This window comes from Tamandua tetradactyla, chromosome 21 (genome assembly GCF_023851605.1).
Source record: "Tamandua tetradactyla isolate mTamTet1 chromosome 21, mTamTet1.pri, whole genome shotgun sequence".
In the NCBI taxonomy this organism is placed as follows: domain Eukaryota; kingdom Metazoa; phylum Chordata; class Mammalia; order Pilosa; family Myrmecophagidae; genus Tamandua; species Tamandua tetradactyla.
The window spans coordinates 32258278-32278688 of NC_135347.1; the positions used below are offsets into that span (position 1 = coordinate 32258278).

General features: G+C 33.8%; 1 protein-coding gene and 2 pseudogenes across 4 annotated transcripts in view; all 3 read left to right on the forward strand.

Annotated features, from left to right (window-relative positions):
* CHD1 (chromodomain helicase DNA binding protein 1) overlaps positions 1-20096 on the forward strand; it is a 75725-nt gene extending 55629 nt beyond the window's left edge. For all 4 annotated transcript variants that reach the window (XM_077139073.1, XM_077139072.1, XM_077139074.1 and 1 more), the window contains 6 exons: positions 5096-5236; positions 8726-8904; positions 15610-15706; positions 16694-16745; positions 17298-17508; positions 19010-20096. In XM_077139073.1, coding sequence (XP_076995188.1) covers positions 5096-5236; positions 8726-8904; positions 15610-15706; positions 16694-16745; positions 17298-17508; positions 19010-19355 — 1026 coding nt within the window. In that variant the 3' untranslated portion in view covers positions 19356-20096. The remainder of the gene's footprint in view (positions 1-5095; positions 5237-8725; positions 8905-15609; positions 15707-16693; positions 16746-17297; positions 17509-19009) is intronic.
* LOC143665547 (cullin-2 pseudogene) lies at positions 718-3592 on the forward strand (annotated as a pseudogene).
* Positions 3488-4442, forward strand: LOC143665766 (cullin-2 pseudogene; annotated as a pseudogene).
* Positions 20097-20411: the final 315 nt, after the last annotated feature.

The following is a 20411-nucleotide window of genomic DNA, read 5'->3' on the forward strand; positions in this document are numbered from 1 at the left end:
AAGAGATTTCAACACTAAACTTGCCCAGTGTCTTTGAAACTAAGAGTAGTAGATTTCAGTGAAACATGGAACAAACTTTTAAAAAATGATAGTTAAAGTTGTCATGTTGGAATATGTCAAATGAGCAACATGGAATGATCACATCTCAGTATCTGTGCTTTATGTGTGGCCTATCCTAACTCCTTAGAGAATGACTTTATACAGAAACTAAAATAATTTTTTTTGGAAAATCACATACAGCATTTGTTTTCAGCATTTTGGAGGCTTCAACATTCTGAAGGTTGAAAAAACAAGAATTTGTTATGTGTCATAGATATTGGAAAGATTGTAGCAAAGGTGCAGACTATATGGACTGCTTATATTGGTATTTCAACATGCAGTTTATTAAAGTAAATAAATTGGTAGATGCTGACCTTCGGTATGTTTATAATGGTGTAGATATGCATGAACTACTATGGAAATAGAACTATCATGGGATATGTGGAGGAAATTGATGGTTGAACCACTCCAGACCACCCTTCTGAGTGAAAAATGGTGGTGGTGGAAAAGACCTAAACCAGAAAATAATCCATGGGGTTATTAATCCCTTTGTGGATGTAGAACAGTATAAAAGAAAATTCCCCTTAAAGTTTTATCAGGAAATTATCGAGTCTCCCTTTCTGACTGAAACAAGAGAGTATTATAAACAAGAAGCTTCAATTTTTTTTAACTAATTTTATTGTATAATATAACATATGTACAAAGCAAAGAAAAAAAAAGTAATAGTTTTCAAAGCACTCTTCAACAAGTAGTTAGTTACAGGACAGATCCCAGAGTTTGTTGTGGGCTACCATACCATCTGTTCTAGTGTGCTAGCAGCCAGAATGCAAATATACCAGAAACAGAATGGCTTTTAAAAAGGGGAATTTAATAAATTGCAGGTTAACAGTTTTTAGGCCGTGGAAATGTCCCAGTTAAAGCAAGTCTATAGAAATGTCCAATCCAAGGTATCTGGGGAAACACACCTTGATTCAAGAAGGATGATGAAGTTCAGAGTTTCTTTCTCAAGTGGAAAGATACATGGTGAACACGGTCAGAGTTTCTCTCTTTCGGCTGGAAGGTACATGGCAAACATGGCATCATCTGCTTGCTTTCTATCCAGATCCCTGGGAGGTGATCTCCAAATGTCTCTGCTTCTCTTTGCTATATCATTCTCTGCTCTCTCAGAATCTCCTGGCTTTCTCTCTTATTTTTCTCTACTTCATCCAAAGTACTTCTTCTTTTTAAGGATTCCAGTAAAACCAATCAAGACCCACCTGGAATGGGTGGAGACATGTCTCCACCTAATCCTGTTTAACACCCACTATTGAGTGAGTCACATCTCCATGGAGATAATCTAATGAAAGTTTCGAACATGCAGTACTGAATAGGAATTAAAAGAAATGGCTACCTTCACAAAATGGGATTAGGATTAAAACATGGCTTTTCTAGGGTACATACATCCTTTCAAACTGGAACACCATCCTCCCATATTTTTCCTTCTAGCTGCTGCAAAATATAGGAGGCTAGAAGGAATAAATATTTTTTTATCATCATAATCGACTTTTTTTCTTTTGTATGAAAAACAACATATATACAAAAAAGCTTCTAACTGCTCTTAGTTACTAGCAACTAGAAGAAATATCAATTTAGTGATTCAGTAATCACATTCATTTGTTAAACCCTACCTTCTCTGTATAACTCCACCATCACCTCTGATCTTTCTCCCACTCTTTAAGGGTATTTGGGCTATGGCCATTCTAACTTTTTCGTGTTGAAAGGAGCTGTCAGTAGTATGGGAAAGGGAAATGGAACTAGCTGATATTCTGGAGAGGCTGTCCTCTCTAGGTTTCAGGACTTACCTGGTCCAGGGACCCATCTGGAGGTTGTAGGTTTCTGGAAGTTGCCCTAGTACATGGAACTTTTGTAGAATTTTATGTATCGCCCTAGGTTTTCTTTATGATTGGCTGGAATAATTTTGGTTGGGGGTTGGCAAGTTATGATAGGTAGCAATGTCTAAGTGAAACTTGCATAAGAGTGACCTCCAGAGTAATCTCTCGGCACTATTTGAACTCTCTCAGCTACTGTATGAGTTACACTTCTTTTCCCCCTTTTGGTCAAGATGGCATTGTTGATCCTATGGTGCCAGGGCTGGACTCACCCCCAGGAGTCATCTCCCAAGCCACCAGGGAGATTTTCACCTCTGGATGTCCTGTCCCATGTAGTGGGGAGGACAGTGATTTCACCTGCAGAGTTGAACTTAAGAGAGAGTGAGGCCACATCTGAGCAACCAAAGAGGTCCTCCAGAAGTAACTCTAAGGCATACCTACCTATAGGTAGGCTAAGAAGAAGCTTCAAATCTGTTACAAGAATTCACTGCTCACAGTGTATGGAAAAGGTTCTAGGTAGATTAAAAGATGAAGAACTTCGATGTCAAAAGTACTTACATCCAAGTTCATATGCTAAATGTTCATAAATGTCAACAAAGAATGGTGGCAGACCACTTATAGTTCTTAGATGCAGAATGTCGTAATCATTCTACAAGAGGAAAAAAGATATGGCAAATATGTTTGTCTTACTTCCCATTGTGTTCATTAGTTTACCTCATATGATTCAAGAGCTGCAAAATCATATCCATGATAAGGGCCTTAGAGTGTGACTAGTAATCTTCCTCAGAAAAATATTCCAATACTATTTGTGGAGTCAGTTTTGGAAGTACATGGTAAGTTTGTTGAACTTAACTACATGGTTTTGAATTGTGTTCAGCACTTTGCGTGCCTTGGATAAGGCCCTCGGGTCAGTAATAAATTACAGAGAATCCAAGTCTCTATATCCAAACTGCTTACTAAGTGCAGTGACAACTTACTAAAGAAATCAGGAAAAGAGATGACTGACAATGAAGTAGAAGACAAACTCATGAGCTTCATTACTGTTTTCAGGTGTATCAATAATAAGGATGTTTTTCAAAAGTTCTGTCCAAGAATGCTGCCTGGCAAAATGAGTAGTTTGCTAAAGTAGCCAAAGTGCAATATATCAGAAATGGGTTGTTTTACAGTGGGGATTTAACTTATAAGGTTACAGTTCTGAGGCTGTGAAGATGCCCAAATCATGGCATTAACAGGATGATACCTTCCTGAAGAAAGGCTGGCTCTGGGACTCCTCTGTCACATAGGAAGGCACATGGAAGCATCTCTTGGTTTCTCCCTTCTCTTTGGGGCTTTGTTGCTTTCAACTTCTTCCATGGCTTCTGTCTCTCTTAGCTTCTGTGGCTTTTTTCTGTATGCTTCTCTTTGTGCTTCTCTGAATTTTATCTCTCATAAAGGATTCCAGTAAGAGGATTAAGACCCACCTGGGGCATGCCTCAACTGAAATAACCTAATCAAAAGGTCCCACCTATAGTAGACTTACACCCACAGGAATGGATTAGCTTTAAAAACATAGTCTTTTCTGGGGTCCATAAAACCTCCAAACCATCACAAAACGTTTGATTCACGGATTATCTATGGCTATGGATTCTGAAGAAGCTGTGATCAATAAATTAAAGCAAACTTGGGTTATGAGTTAACTAGCAGGCTACAGCGAATGTATACAGATATAAGTGTCAGTGTTGTTCTCAACAGTAGATTCAACAATTCTATTCAAAAACAAGACACAACAATACATGTGGGAATTAGTTTTCAAATACATATTCTACAGGCTAGGGTATAACCTCTGACTCAGGCTTCTTCATCTATATTTGCAATTCCCCAGGAATTGGAAAAAAGTAGACAGATGTTCTAATTATTTTATAGCCAACATTTCAATGGAAATAAACTTACATGGTTACATTTTTTTTTGTACAGGTGAAGGAAAAAAGTACTATTTAGACAAATCATTTATAGGGTACTATTTAGGCAAATCATTTATAGCCATGGTCATAGCATACCAAATGGCGGTTTTTCTTGCCTTTAACAACAGTGAAACTGTCAGTTGTAAAGAGCTTCAAGTCAGCACCCAAATGAACAGAAAGGAACTGACTAAAGCAATCAAATCATTACTTCATGTGCAAATGATTAACCATGATTCAGAACAGGAAGACAAAGATGCAAAATCTTCATTTTCATTAACGCTGAGCTTCAGCAGTAAAAGAACACAATTTAAAATAATGACATAAATGCAGAAAGACACACCACAGGAGATGGAGCAGACTATCAGTGCTGTAGATGAGAACTGGAAGATGTAACCATGAGGTTGCTATATTTCATAAAGTGAGAATATAGAAAGTGCTTTGGTATAATGCCCTTATTCAAGAGGTGATTAGCCAGTCAAGAGCTAAGTTTAATCCAGGTATCAACATGATTAAGAAGTAAATTGACGTTGTGATAGTCAAACAGTACATTGAACACAGCCAGGCATCAGCAGATAAATACAGTTACATAGCATGATGTTGCCGTCCTCCCAAGTGTCAGTATTAAGGTTATTGCCATCACCATTTTTTGTGGGAGAAAGCAGCCCCATGACTCCATAATTTGGTTATTTGGCAGCCCCTCTTTTCTGCTGTTTACAGCATCACCAGTGCTGCCACCTTATGAGCATCAAAGAAAATGCCTCTAGATAATTTAAAGTTAATGTTATTATGACATTTCTTACCACTTCATTGAAAGAATGAGTGAACTATTGCTGAAATGTGGGGGGAAAAAAAACCCTTATATTTACAGTTGATGTGTGCGGTTTTTTAATGTATCTTAAAAAGACATTAAAGGAAAAACCTAAATGTAGTGTGACAGATAACTTAATAATTGTAACTACTTTAAAATGACAAACAGGATACTGCTGCCTTTCAAATGAAAAAAGAGAAAAAGAAAGCATGTGTGGGTGTCTAGTAGAGAATTAGGTTTGAATACCTTCTTTAATGTCTTATTTAGAGAATAACTACAGATTAGCTTTATTTTTTAGTTTCCCCAAATAAAATTTGGATAACAATAAGAATAATCAGTGAGAATAAGCATTGTAGACTAAAGTGAGCCAAGAGTTATTTTCTGGAAGTGTTAATGATTTTACTTATGTGTGTTTGTTTTTTCTCTCTCTTTTTCTTCAGTTGAGTGAATCCAAGTCTGATAGCAAGGAAAGATCAAAAAAATCTTCAGTGTCAGATGCTCCAGTTCATATCACTGCAAGTGGTGAACCAGTTCCCATATCTGAAGAATCTGAAGAGCTAGATCAGAAGACATTCAGCATTGTAAGTGGTAGATTTTCTGATTATTGATTTTGATTCATAAGCATGTTATTTAAATTGCAGTCTTTTGTGGCTTGTAATTTAGAAATGCATTTGAATTTGTAATATTGCAGTTCAGATTGATAAAAGTAATTGATTTAAATTTTGAAAAGTGTCATAAATTTGGAATAAACTTAAACCACTTGGTAATAAATTAAAGACTTTAAAGAATACTTAAAGTGAACTTATTTTCTCAACTTTAGGATTTTAATTCCTGAACCTATTATCTATAGGTAGTTTTCTTATGTGTGGTGACGGCCTAAGTGTCCCCCCTTCCCGCAGACCTTTCACAGATCAGTAATTTTATAAGCTACAATAAAAACAAAAAGTGAAAAGGACTGGTAAGAACTTTTTTGGAGCTTGAACTAGGATATAAATCAAGTAGCAACTGCAGGGAAAGTTTTTATCTGGCATATAAAAATATTTATATGTAGTTATAGTATACACAAATAAAAATACATCTTCATTTAGGAATATTTCCTCTTGAGATTTCTAGAATCTGAATCTTTTACACTAGTTGAGGCAATTAAAACACTATAGTCACTTTTTAGACTTAGTTGTAATCGTAAGTCAGTTAGATTACTGTTATCAATCAAATGCTTTTGTTAAAAGAAAGTTTTACCTGCTAAAGTCTTGTTCATGTTTGACCCACATTCTCGATATTCCAGCACACCCTTTTGGCCTACTTTCTCTTCTTCACCTGATTAGAGAATTTCTTATTGCTCAATGAACTCACTTATTTATCATTACTGATTCCATGGCATGCCCTTATATAGCTTCTTTAATGCTCTTTAGTTCCTCCCACAATTTTCTTGTTCCTCTCACTTTCACCATTGACATGTGTTCGAGTTTGCTAATCCTGCTGGAATGCAATGTATTAGAAATGCATTGGCTTTTATAAAGGGGTCTTATTTAAGTTAGAGCTTTATAGTTCTAAGGCCATAAAAATGTCCGAACTAAGGCATCCAGAGAAGTATACTTTGACTTAAGAAAGGCCTATCAAAGATCATATCACAGAATGCCTGCAAGAGTATACAAATCCTGAAAGGCTGGCATCTGCTGGTCCTTTGGCTTCTGGTTTCAAAGAGCTTCCCCAGGGGTGTTTCCTTTCTGCATCTCCAAACATTTCTCTCTATGTCAGCTCTTTTTCCAAAATGGTTCCCTCTTAAAGGATTCCAGTAAGTGGATTAAGACCCATCTTGAGGGGGCAGAGATACATCTCCATGTAAACTACCTAATCATAAGGTCCCACCCTGAACAGTGTGTATGCCTCCACAAAATTGGATTAGGAAAAATAGCATAGGGCTTTTCTGGAGTACTCAACAGTCTCAAACCAGTACATGATTCTTCCAATTTCTCTGAAAATATTAGAGATATTAAAAATAAGCTTCTACTTTCATTTTATTTAATTGAATATTTATCTATCTCTAGCTTTTTATCTTTTCAGATTCACATCTTGGGATACCTTTCCTCTTTTTTTTTTTAAGACTCACCTTTCTATATGTGGCCTAGATCTTAATCTAGCATCTCTATACATTTTCTATTGATTTTTTAGACTCTGTATTAGGTGAGAGAGATGGTGGTATGCTTTGGTTTTTTAAAGTAGAAACATTAAACTCTTCTCTCAATCTACTTCCCCTACTCTAATTGCTTGATTACTGAGTTAGGAGAGTTTGTACTTTTGCCTCTGTTCTTTGCTTACACTTCCTCCTTGGCCTTTTGACTTGCTCATATAACTGCTGAAATGGAAAACTTCTTACTGTGCTCAATATGTTAATTTCCCCTTTATTGAACTTTAAAACTGGCCTTTAAAACCTCTTATAATATGGAGAGGTATTAGAGGGTAGTTTTAAACATGGCCTCTGGAACCATGCTTTCTGGGCTTGTATGATTAGAATTTCACCACTATGTAAGGAATTCCATTTTATTTGGGAATATCTCATTAAATTCAGTGGCTTTGTCTAGTTTCATTCTCCTTTGACATTTTTGCCTTATTTGACACCACCTGATTTTCCTTCTGTCTCACTGATTTATGTTACTAAAAGTTAGGTATAATTTAGCAATCAAGAACAATCACAGGGTTTGAGGTCAATTTGACTGCTATCAGTTCCTACTAAGTTTAAAATGTCTTCTGTAAAATAGGTTAAATAGTACTTCAAAGATCTGTTGTCAGGATTAAATGAAGTCACTTAAGGTAAAGTACAACCTCTGGCATGTAGTGCTTTCAGTATTACTCATCATATTTCAATTCCCAACCTCAGGCCTTGACTGTATTGTAGATTTTAATCATTATTAATTTCTCTCTTTGTCCGCCACAGCCATCTTTTCTGGATTATTTAATAGCCTCATAGCTGTTCTCACTGCTTCCACCCTCCCATTCTACCCTCTGCTGTACTGTGCAGAGCCACTTGTCTGCTTAAAAAACCCTTGAATGACTTTACATTTCATTCAGGATAAAAGTCATAACCATGGCCTAAAAAAGAGAGAATTTGTTTTATTTCCATCATCTCCTGTCATATTTCCTTTCACTCATTTGGTTGCAGCCACTCTGGCCTTCATACTATTCTTTATGTTATACATGTTTAGGACATTTGCTGTTGCTTTTCCCTGTGCTTGGAATAACATATTAATTTTCTTTGGGTGTCTGCTCTAACCTCATCCTTCCCTGAAGTCTTATTAAAGTAGAAAGCTCCCTGCTCTTGTTTTGTTTCTCTTGTTACCACCATTGAACATAAAATATGTTTTTTATTTATTGGCTCTTGTCTCCTAGAATGTAAGCTACACAAAGGCAAGGGGTCTCTGTTTTATTTACTTCTCTCTTTCCCGATTTTAGAACAGTATGTAGAGCATAATATCTGCTCAGCCTACATCTGTTGAATAAATCACTTTCTAGTAGAATATAAACTATCAAAATTAAACAAGAAACAGGAAATAGAACAGGATGAATATCGCAAAAAAACTAGAAAGGAAGTTTTCCTTTCTTAAAAGATGGAAAATTCCCCAATTCATTTTAGACAAATAGATTAGTGGAACAATGTATTACTATATTACTCAGAAACAAATCCATAGATAATATGAACACTTAATTTGTAATCATAGTTGTCCTTCAGAGCAGTGGTGAAAGGATTTCTTTTTTAAGTAAATGATTTTAGATTAACTGTATTACCTGTGTTGACCTAATTTTTAATTCCTAGAAAAAAACAAGCTCACTACTCAAAGATAAAATTATTAAATTTAAATTTGTTTTGCCTTTTTAGTAATGTTTTTATTCTAGTTTTGATGTAGGGTCGTAGTTTTTATTATAGGAGTTGTACTTCAGCTTAATTATGCTGTTTTTTGTTAGTTTGGCATCAAATGATGCATTACTCACGTAAATACCATAGAAAGAGGTAGATCTTGTTGAATTCAGGGTTTTAATGTGTCTATTTATGTTCTGATCTCCCCATTTTAAAGTGTAAAGAAAGAATGAGACCTGTTAAAGCAGCTTTGAAACAGCTTGATAGGCCTGAGAAAGGCCTTTCAGAGAGAGAACAACTTGAGCATACTAGACAATGTTTAATAAAAATTGGAGATCATATCACAGAATGTCTGAAAGAGTATACAAATCCTGAACAAATCAAGCAGTGGAGAAAGTAAGTGATGTACTTTTCAGGAACTGTTAAATTTATAATTATGTATCTAATTGTCTTTGCATTTCAGTTTAATTTTCTATTTCTGAAGTTTAAGTAGCAAAAAATATTATTTAAAGAGGTAACCTGAAGATGATTGTTTTTATTTTTTTCCCTTTAACTTTGAATTTTTTTATTCATGAATAATTGCTTAATTATACATCTTGATACATTATGAGGTGACATCTCTGCCTTTAAATAAGACATACGAAAGCTGTTTCATTAAATTCAGATTACATTTTATTTTAAAGTCATTGCCATTCACCAAGTGATTCTCAGTAATATTTTTAGAAATTGGTGTGCCAAAATATATTTGTTTGTGCCATAAATTTGGTAAATTCATTTTCTGTATATGTGCATAAAGCTTTATAAAAGTTATTATCAAGCATGTAAGATGCAGACTTCTATTTTCCCTTGTTAGAGGCAGCAGCAACATAATTGATCTTATAATTTTGAGCTAATACATTATTTTTTCAAATCAGTTCACTCAGTGATTACCCAGAACCAGATCAGTGTTGGGCCAAACTTACTGAAAGAAAATGGGCATGTACTAGTCGCCGATAGAAGTTTATAAGTTTACTGACTTCTTTGCTACATGCAGAGCAAGTATACATCAGAACAAATGTAATGAACTATTTCTGGAGAAGTGATAATGATTAGAGTAGGAAAAAAAAAGAGTTCCTATCCTGTGTCCTTCCTCCTCAAACTCAAACTCAATCAAGATACATTTAAGAGAGAGAAGATAAGTTGATCAGATCGCTAACTGGGCTTTTGCACACCATTATAAACTGAGCTGTCATATTTAGAGAAACAAACCATGCATGATAGAAAGCAAATGACCTAAAATCTTGTGCCTATAATGCCACGGAATGGCCAATGAATTTGTCATCAGGGCAGGTACTCAGTCTTCTTAGGTCATTTTTGACTTTCTTATTTAGCTTGCATGGTTACCAATCTCTCTGTGCCCCAGTGTTCTCATCAGCAAAATTATATCTGTCCTTCAAGCCCTTTGTGAACTGTTAGGCAGTCCGTATTTTAAATTATTGAATAATAAATTTGATTATGAGGGATGAAAGGCAATAATTCTAAAGTACTATTTTCAGTGTGTCTGATTTGGTTTTATTTATAAAGGGGAAAATACTGAAGCTTTCATGCTTTCTTTTAATACCATAGAGTAGAATTATCCCATGCTTATCTTATGATCCCCCAAGCACAGAACCATAGCACAATATAATTCAGTCATATGTATTAGGCCTAAATAGGAATGTAGTCAAATTCTCTCCATCTTCTTATATTCAGAAATCCAAAGTTAAATTTTTCTGTTCAGTGGGTCCCAAACATACTCTGGCTTATTGCTTGTCTGTGATAAAATTAGGAAAATAAGGACAATGCAGAGAATATTCTTTAAACTAAATTTAGTTAACTTAAGCAATTGTTTTTTACATTGAAATTTCCTACTTTTTAGTGTAAAATATTTGGTTTCTATCTTTTACATTTTACTGGATTGTGGAATTCAAATGTCTTGCAAGTCCTTGCTTAAATAATACCTTTTGCCTAGCACTGGTTATCATTTTTGGAGGCCACTGGTAACAGAGGGAAAAATGTAATTGTGTCACCAGCTTTTTTAAACCTTACAGTTGGGGCTGTGGTCTGACTGCTATCTCAAAGCAAGAGAAAGAAAGGAAGTACTGAAATAAGGAAAAAGTCCCCTAAATTAAGAACTGATCATTGAACTGTTAAAACACCACCACCCCCCACACACACACCAAGAGCATAGTTACATTGATGATTCTACAAAATGAAAGAAGATAGAAACCTGACCCATAATTATAGTCATTGACTTTAAGCAGTTACTTTAATTATATTTTGTTCATTTGTTTTCTATTTATATTGACCAGATTTCTTAAAAAGGAATTAAATGAAGCACTAGTTTTTATTTAAAGAATACTTATCAAGTGGTGACCATAATTATGGAATTATTTTTATATTTCATTCATATACCAAAGTATTTTCATATGCCTTATTCTGACTCATTTTAACAATGTTATTTTTAGAATGTTTGAATAGTTATGATTACTGCCCTTTTACAGAAGAAAAAAAATGATTAAGAACTTTGCCTGCAGAGTTGAGGACTAGGGTGTGGCAAAGGCACTTGGTGTGCACAATTTAAGAAGGTACTTACTCTTAGCTTTGTGCATGTGCCAGTACCAGTCCCAGCTCTGGTGCTTTGCTCAAGATCAGAAAGTTGAACAAGTAATGATATAGTTAGAACTATTATATAATTCTTAGATTTTTCTAGGGAAAAAATTTTAAATAACTACAAACAAAAGGCAGTATATTAATTTCCTTGTACTCTTCAGTGAACTAGACTGTCAGCGTATTAGAGATAATTTAGATAGATTTAAAGGTGAGATGAATTTTCTGAGCCACTGGATTTCAGCTAGTTATCATTCAATTTATTTCCTCAATTTAGTTTGCTTTTTGGCTTTAATTCATTTTCAATTTCATTTCGAGGTAAATATTATACCTTTAATACACACTGTAGAATTCAGAAGAGACAAGGACTTTTTATATTTGTGTCTTCTGGTGACCACTGTCATAATGCAGGATTCTTAAAAATGATCTTGAAAGATGCTGACTCTTTTTTGCCTTTTTGTTAGCTACTGTATAGTAGGAACAAAATCAAAGCAAAAGGCGTTTATCTTTGCAGTGTCTTCAGCTGCTTTGTATGCTAATAGGATCCATTGAACACTACATACATCATTTTAATTTTTAAAAATGATCTTCATATTTAAGGTCAAACATTGGATAATAATAAGATTTGGCTAGTTAAATTTGATAGTAATTATGAATATGTTTAGTATTTTTAAAAGTAAAATAGTAAAATGATTTAATTTTCTTAACTGCTGTCTGATGTTAAATTTAGGAGTACTTGTCTAGAATTTTATTTCCCCCATAAAACAGTTATTTTTAGCTAAGAATTTTTGCTTTTTAGACCTTTTACTTCTGTCAGTATCACTGAAAGGATGACTTTCTTTGGGGAAGCCATTATTCATACACTTTTTGTTTGTTTTTGTTTTAACAAACAATATTCTTTTTATGTATGTTTGCCCTTTCATTATTCTTAGTTTCTTCTTATAATTCTATGCTTCCATCTAGGACAATTTTGTTTCATCTTCATTTTTGGAGGGTAGTTTGGGTATTATATGCTGTGTTGGGAAGTTTTTGCTTGTTTGTTTTATTTTAGCAATTTATAGATATCATATCTTTTTCTTAGTCTACGTTTCTTTGGATGTTGAGTTTGAATACTTCCTGTTCTATTCTGAAAGTTCACTAATCTTACTTTGTTATGTCCAGTCTTCTGTTTAACCTATCTCGTGAGTTCATAATGTCTAAATAATGCATTTTTCAGTTCTAGAGTATCCATGATTCTTTACAGATACTAGTTTTGTTGAAAATGTGCAACTTTTCATCCTTTTTGTCCATGTTTTCCTCTACTCTCTTTAATATATGTGGATCATGATTACTTTAAGGTCTTTGTTAATTCCAACATTTTTAATGCAATTTTATTGAAATACATTACATATTCACTTGCCATATAATCATCCAAACTGTACAATCAGTGGGTATACAGAATCATCATATAGCTGAGCATTCATCATCACAATCAATTTTTGAACATTTTCTTTACTGCAAAAAAAATAATAAAAATAAAAAGAACACCCAAAACATACCATATCCACCCCCCCACCATTATTTATTTGCTCATCTGTCCATATACTGGTCATTCACAAGGTTTTTGCAGTTACACGGCCACACCTTAAAAGCTCTATAGTTATTCAGTCATCTTTAAGAATCAAGGCTTTTGGATTACAGTTCAGCAGTATCAGGTATTTCCCTCTAGCTACTATTCCACACCAAAAACTGAAAAGGGATATCTATATAATGCATAATAATAACTTCCAGAGTGACCTCTTGACTCTATTTGAAATCTTTCAACACTGAAACTTTATTTCATTCCCTTCTCCTTTTTGTCAAGAAGTTTTTCTGAATCCCATGATGCCATGAGATCATCCCCAGGAGTCATGTCCCATGTTGCTAGAGAGAGTTACATCCCCTAGAAATCATGTCCCTGCAGAGTTGGCTTAAGAGAGAGACCATATTTGAGCAACAAAGGAGGCTTTCTGGGGCGTGACTCTTAGACATAATCATAAGTAGACTTAGGTTCTCCTTTGCCTGAATAAGTTTCATCAGGGCATGTCCCGAGATCGAGGGCCTGGTCCATCAACCTGGCATTCTCCAATGCTTGCAAGAGTATCAGGTCTTAGAAGTTTAATATTTCTACCTTTGTCCCCAGTCTCTCAAGGGGACTTTGAAAATACTTTATCTTCTGCCCAGATTCCTCTGGGATCATCAGCACTATACCCTGTTTTTTAATAACTTTTCTTTAGTCACTTAAAATTTGTGTTTGCCTGATTAAAGATCTTGATGTCAGGTAAAATCCCTCATTAGCTGATTAATACATCCCCTACCCAGTTCATGTATTAAAATTCATACTTTAACATATCTGCTTTAAAACTAATTAGTTGAGAAAACTAGGTATCCACATGCAAAAGAGTGAAAAGAAATCAACCACCTAAATATAAAAACTGAAACTGTAAAGCTCTTACAAGAAAACATAGGGAGAATATCAGGAATTTTTATATTAGGCATTGAATTCTTAGACTTTATACCAAAAGCCTGAGCAACAAAAGAAAAAATAAATTGAATTTCATCCAAATTTAAGACTTTTGTATACCAAAAGACGGTATCAAGAGTGTGACTAGACAATGTGCAGTATGGCTGAAAGTTTTGGGAATTGAATATTTAATAAGAGCTTAATAGCCAAAATATATAAGGAATTCTTACAGCTCAACAACGACAAAAAACTTAATTTAAAAATGAGTCAAGATATCTCTGCAAGCCAACTCTGCAGTTAAACTCACAACCCTCCTCCCTATGTGGAATATAACTCTAAGGGGCATAAGTCTCCCTAACAAGGTGGAATATGACTTTCAGTGATAAGCCTGGCCTTGGCATCATGGGATCAAGAATGCCTTCTTGACCAACAGATGGAAGAGAAATGGAAAAAAATAAAATTTCAATGGCTAAGAGAGTTCCAATAGAGGCAAGAGGTCATTCTGGAGGTTACTCTTATGCAAACTTCTGCCAGATATTACAAATTGCTAGCCTCAACCAATAGTATTCCTGAAAACTCTACACAGTTCCCTGGGCTCTATCTAAGACTCTTTATAAAAAAATTTATTGCTTTTTTTTTTCGGAGTAATGAAAATTTTCTAAAATTGATTGTGGTGATGGATGCACAACTATATGATGATACATGAGCCATTGATTGTATACTTTGGGTGTATTATATGGTGTGTGAATGTGACTCAATAAAATTGCAGTTAAAAAAAAAGGCAAGAACTTGAATAGACATTTCTCCAAAGATGATATACAAATAGCCAGTAAGTACATGAAAAGATGCTGAACATCGTTGGCCATAAGGGAAATGGAAATCAAAATTACAGTGAGATACAACTCCACACCCACTAGAATAGCTATTATTTAATAATAATAAAAGCACGGAAAGTAAGTGTTGGAATGAGAATGCAGAGAAATAAGAACACTCGTACATTGTTAGTAGGAATGTAAAGCGGTACTGCCACCGTGGAATAAACAGTTGGCAGTTCTTCAAAAAATTGAAACATAAAATTGCTGTATGACTTGGCAAAAAAAGATCTCACTTCTAGGTCTTTTCAAATATCTGTGCACCAATGTTGGTAGCAGCATTATTCACAATAGCCAAAAGATGGAAGCAGCCCAAATGTCCATCAACAGACTAATTGATAAAACAAAATGGTGGTATGTACATAAAACGGAATATCACTGAGCCACAAAAAGATGAAGTTCTGATATCTGCTATACAGTATGGATAACCTTTGAAGACATTTTGATTGAAATAAGATACAAAAGGACAGATATTATATGATTTATGAAATAACTAGAATGTGTAAATTTATAGCAATAGCAAGTAGATTCCAAGTTACCAAGCAGCAGGGGAGGGAAAAGGGGGAATCAGTGCTTAATTGGTGCAGTTTCTGTTTGGAGTGATGTAAATTTGGTAAGGGTTATGGTAGCACCACACTGAGAATGTAATTATTGCCACTGAATTATATATTTGAAAGTGGTTAAAATGGGAAATTTTATGTTATATATATGTTATTACAATAAAAAAACTACTCAGATTACCAGTTACTAACTCAAATTACTCAAACTACTAACTGCTAACATATCTGTTTCCTTGTTTGCATAATTTTGGCCAAAATGATGAGTCCCTTCCTGATGTATTAGTTTAATTTGCACCTTTTTGATACATTTCAAATTAGGATGAACAACTTTTTATCCCAAAGTCTGTAAAATGAAGGGGTTTGAAAGAGATGTATCACTTAATAACCATTTGTTTGAGCCAATCCAGATGTCAAGCTTTAATAAATACTACGTATAATTTCCTCAGACTTTGTCCCATAGAGGGCTTTGTATGTGTATTTGTTTCTGTGAAGAGGGAAGAGATACAGTGAAAACAGCTAAATATTTTCCACCAGACTAATTTACCTTTTCTTTTTCTAGAAACCTGTGGATTTTTGTATCTAAATTTACTGAGTTTGATGCAAGAAAGTTGCACAAATTATATAAGCATGCTATTAAAAAACGACAGGAATCTCAGGTAAATTAATGCTTTAAAACCAGGAGACATTCTTCCTTACAGAAGAATTTAATTACTTAAGTAGAAGGATTGAAGGAAATAGAAAATCAGCATTACAATACCACAATAATTGTTGCCGCCAGGATTCACCAGTGGAAGCTAAAATTAGCAGGTGAAAAAGAAACAAGATATTAGAATAGTCTAAAAATATCTACCCCAAAATGTTTATTAAGTACAAAAAAAATTAAATATAAATTTTAAATATGTATAAATATTTATAGAGGAAAAGCCTAGCTTTCATCAATTCTTAACCAAGTGGTTAAAGATTGTGTCACGGAAGTGACATAAGCTCCCTGTTACAGTGCACTGAGAAAATATTACCTCACTTGTGTGATAGTCCTGCAAAAATGTGTAACCTCAGTCAAGAGAAAACATTTAACAAACCCAAATTGAGAAACAGCCTACAAAATCTGTGCTGTGCTCTTCAGAAGTGTCAAGATCATAGAAGAAAAGATTAAGGAATTATGTGTCATAGATTTGAGAAAACTAAGGAGGCCTGACAACTGAGTGTAATACAGGACATCAGATTGATTCCTGGAACAGAAAATAAGGCTATTAATGGAAAAATGTGAAATCTGTCATTCAGCTGATAGTATTTGTGCCTGTGTTAATTGGTTTGTAATAATACATCGTTATGCTTTGGTTATGTAAGATTATTAACATTAGGAGAAGCTGGGTGAAGGGTGTATGGGCATTTGATATTATTTTTGCAACTTTTCTAAGTCTAAAATTATTTCAAAATACAAAAAAAATGTTTTTAAGTCATGGGATAAATAATTGGGGCTTAGGATAAAAGAGATTCATTAATGTCACATTTGTACATTCTAATACCTTGTGTGAGGACTTCTTTCACTGCCAGGAATTTCTTTTTAAAGATTTTATTTTCTGTTTCATAAGAATATTTGAAACCACTTATAAAATATTCTTACATATGTGCATTTATTTTAGCAAAACAGTGACCAGAACAGCAACTTGAATGTCCATGTTATTAGAAATCCAGGTCAGTAATCCTATCATTATTTTACAGAAAAAGTTTTCATTTTTTTCTTGTGTTTTAAGCAAATTACAAAAAAGGTTTTTAGTTTTTTTAATAAAACATGTTCTTAAGTTGTTTTTACTTAAAATACCTTTATATTGAGAAAATAGAGTCTAATATATAGAGTATATTATATAAAATCTGTATCTTAAATAATCCTTTTTAGCTTATTGTAAACTTTTCCATAAGTGATTCTGCTTATTGTAGATTTTTAGAAATTGTGTGGACAAATTCGTGTACATTCTCGAAAGTATAGCTGGTCTGTCTTAGAGGGAGAAGGGCTCTATATTTTTCAGTTATAACTTTTCACATTTTTTAATCAAGTGACCCATTTTAAGCCTTAGTACTGTTTTTATACAGTGTTTCTAGCTGTTCTAACTCCCTCTCTGTGGATTGAATCTTGTTTTGGCAGGAGTTAAAACTGTAATTCTTGTTATAAGGCAGCAAAGGTAAAGTTATTTTTGCTTACCACATATTTTTAAATCATTAACCTAAAGTTGGCCTTTCTTCTAACAGATGTGGAAAGATTAAAAGAAAATACAAATCATGATGATAGCAGCAGGGACAGTTATTCATCTGATAGACACTTATCTCAGTATTTTGACCATCATAAAGACCGACATCAGGGAGATTCTTACAAAAAGAGTGATTCCAGGAAGAGGCCCTATTCTTCATTTAGTAATGGTAAAGATCATCGTGATTGGGATCACTACAAGCAAGACAGCAGGTAAACTTGACCGTCACTTTTGAAATTTTGCTTTCTTCTTGTCTTTCTCCTTTTGATTTTATTTGTTGCATTTGACTTATCGGCCAAATCAGCCAATTCAGTCTTTAGTCAAAACAAGGTTCAGATGAAATAAAGGTATTTGATTTTAATTAAGAAAAATCCACATTTAGTACTTTTTTTAATATTAAGAACTTAATTTTTCTATAAATAATTCTGACTATAAATGTAATATCAAAATATGCAGTAAGAGATGAAAATTGTAGGGAGTTACGGAACTCATTATTGCTTGTTTTGGAGAATATTGGATCAAATATGCTTTTAACTATATTAGGGTGAATAGAGGTAGAAAATTTGAAATAGGATTAAAATTTGGTGGGGGGAATTCTGCATCCCATATTTTAAAAAAAAGGAAAAATAATTTATGTGAATACTCCTCATTGACATTAAACTTAACCTCAGCAATCTGAGTTGAAGCCATTAATCAATAAGTAGCCTGAAAATAATAACAGAATGCATTTTATAAAATTACTGGTAAAGGAGTATTTTCAGTGTTTAATGGTTATTACAAGCAAGCTCGAAACTGAGAAGAATAAAATAAAAGGTTGAAAAAAAAAAGAAAGAAAACCTTACTTTATATTTTACTCGTGTTCACTGCAATTACTTCTTGCTGAGAAGTACTGCCACAATATGAACACATTGGTTGTGGAACAGCTCTTAACATTAGAGAGGAGGATAAAATGAAAGGGAAAAGCCATATTTGTTATGGTGTGTACTTAAATTTCACAGACTTACAGAATATAATTTTTATTTGTTTATAATAAGTGACCTTTAGTCAACGAAAAAACATTAAATTATGTTTAGTTATTTTATTTGGGATGATAAGCATTTTAGAGGTTAGTTTTCATTACACTGCTGCATTAAAATCCTTACAGCACACTGCTACCTTTATGTGTGGAGTGTATTTCTTAATGATTCACATCTTAAGTCTTATAAATAGACTTGAGAAAATTTCAAATACCAACCAATGAAAACTCTCCTTTACAAATTATTTCATAAATGAAATTCTAGAGAAATTTTGTTTTTTGTTTTTGCTTGTTGGTTTGTTTGTTTTTTACTGGGAGGCTCAAAAGGCTCTTGATTTCAAGGCTATTATGGATTGTTCCAGTTCTATAATTTTAACCTTGAGATAATTAGGATGCATTAATACAAATTATGCATAGAATAAAAAGTAGCAACCTCTTTAAAATGGGCCTATGAAATTAGTGCTATCTGAGGTGCTCTGAATGGCTCACTTCAGTTTATGAATTGTTTTACCTGAAGCATCTAGAGATATTGTACAGTAATTTTTTAGCTGATTTACGAAGTTTTATAATGAAGCACTGAGCAAGAAGACAGTTTTTAAGGATTTTTGTATTTTATTTTTTTAGTAAGATTTTTGATTTGGAAGCATTTTAATTTACTTTATTTATTTAACTAAAATTCCTTATTTCTCTTTTATTAGATATTACAGTGATAGAGAGAAACACAGAAAACTGGATGATCACAGGAGTAGAGATCACAGGTCAAATTTGGAAGGAAGTTTAAAAGATAGATCTCATTCTGATCATCGTTCTCATTCAGATCATCGGTTACATTCAGACCACCGGTCGAGTTCTGAATATACACACCATAAATCTTCCAGGGATTATAGGTATCACTCAGATTGGCAAATGGACCACAGAGCTTCCAGTAGTGGCCCTAGGTCACCACTAGATCAGAGATCTCCTTATGGCTCCAGATCTCCATTTGAACACTCAGTTGAACACAAAAGTACACCTGAGCATACCTGGAGTAGTCGGAAAACATAACAAAAACTGATACTTTGTTTTTCTGGACTTTTCTTTTAGCCATATATCATAAACCAACACAGTAATTGCCTTACATGACTTGAAAGATATAAACAGATCTTCTATCAGTAGCAGTATTGTTACTTCTTTCCAGGATGCAAGGTCTATTATCCCAACAGAAGAGAAAATATTTTTATATTTAAGGATTATGCTGCACTGTGCTACAGATGTTGTAGTACTTTTTTTTTTCTTTTTTAAAGAAATGGAAAATGTTTACTATTACAGGGACCTCAACACTGCCCTCCCGTATAGGCTGGATAAAACTGTTTTTAAGTCAGTAATTTTAGACTGACTCCATTTAAATTATGTTTGTATATGAACTTTTAAACCCTGACCTGTGATCATGTTTCAGGAAGGAATGAAAGAGAGTTCTTTTCTTAATAAAGAAAAAACACTCAAGGACTTTGTTCACTTTCCAAAGCTACTTGTTTACATTGTACACTGCGACCACCTTGCCGCTTTTCATCACAAGCTTGAATATTTAAATTCTGTACTTATATCTGTAAAATAGCCAGAAATTTCCTGTTTGTGATCTATTATTATGCCTTTTTTACAAATGAAAATGGCTGTAAATTATTGTAAATGGATTAAATGAGCTTTCCTTAACTTCCCCACCCCCCTTCTCAGGCTTTTTTTGACTGTTCCTTTCCCTACCAACTCAGGCCTTCTTATCATTAAAAAAAAAAAAAAAAAAAAAAAAAATCAGTGTAATAACACTTTTTAATGATTTGTCTTGATGGAATCATTGTTAGAATGTAAAAAATGGGGAAAGGGTCCCCTGAATTCCATTAGTTCTCTTTTTATATTGAATATTTTATTAGATATATGTTACTTCCCACCCATCCACCACCACCCCCTTTTTTTTTCCTCTTTTAGCCAATATTGTGTTTGTAGTAACAGTAATGAGATGATATGTAAAATCTAAACTGCATGCTCTGGAAACATTTTTTTTTTCAGATGCATTTGGTTTAAAAGGGTAGGTATATGAACACTTTCAGACTCCAAAATGGCCAAAAG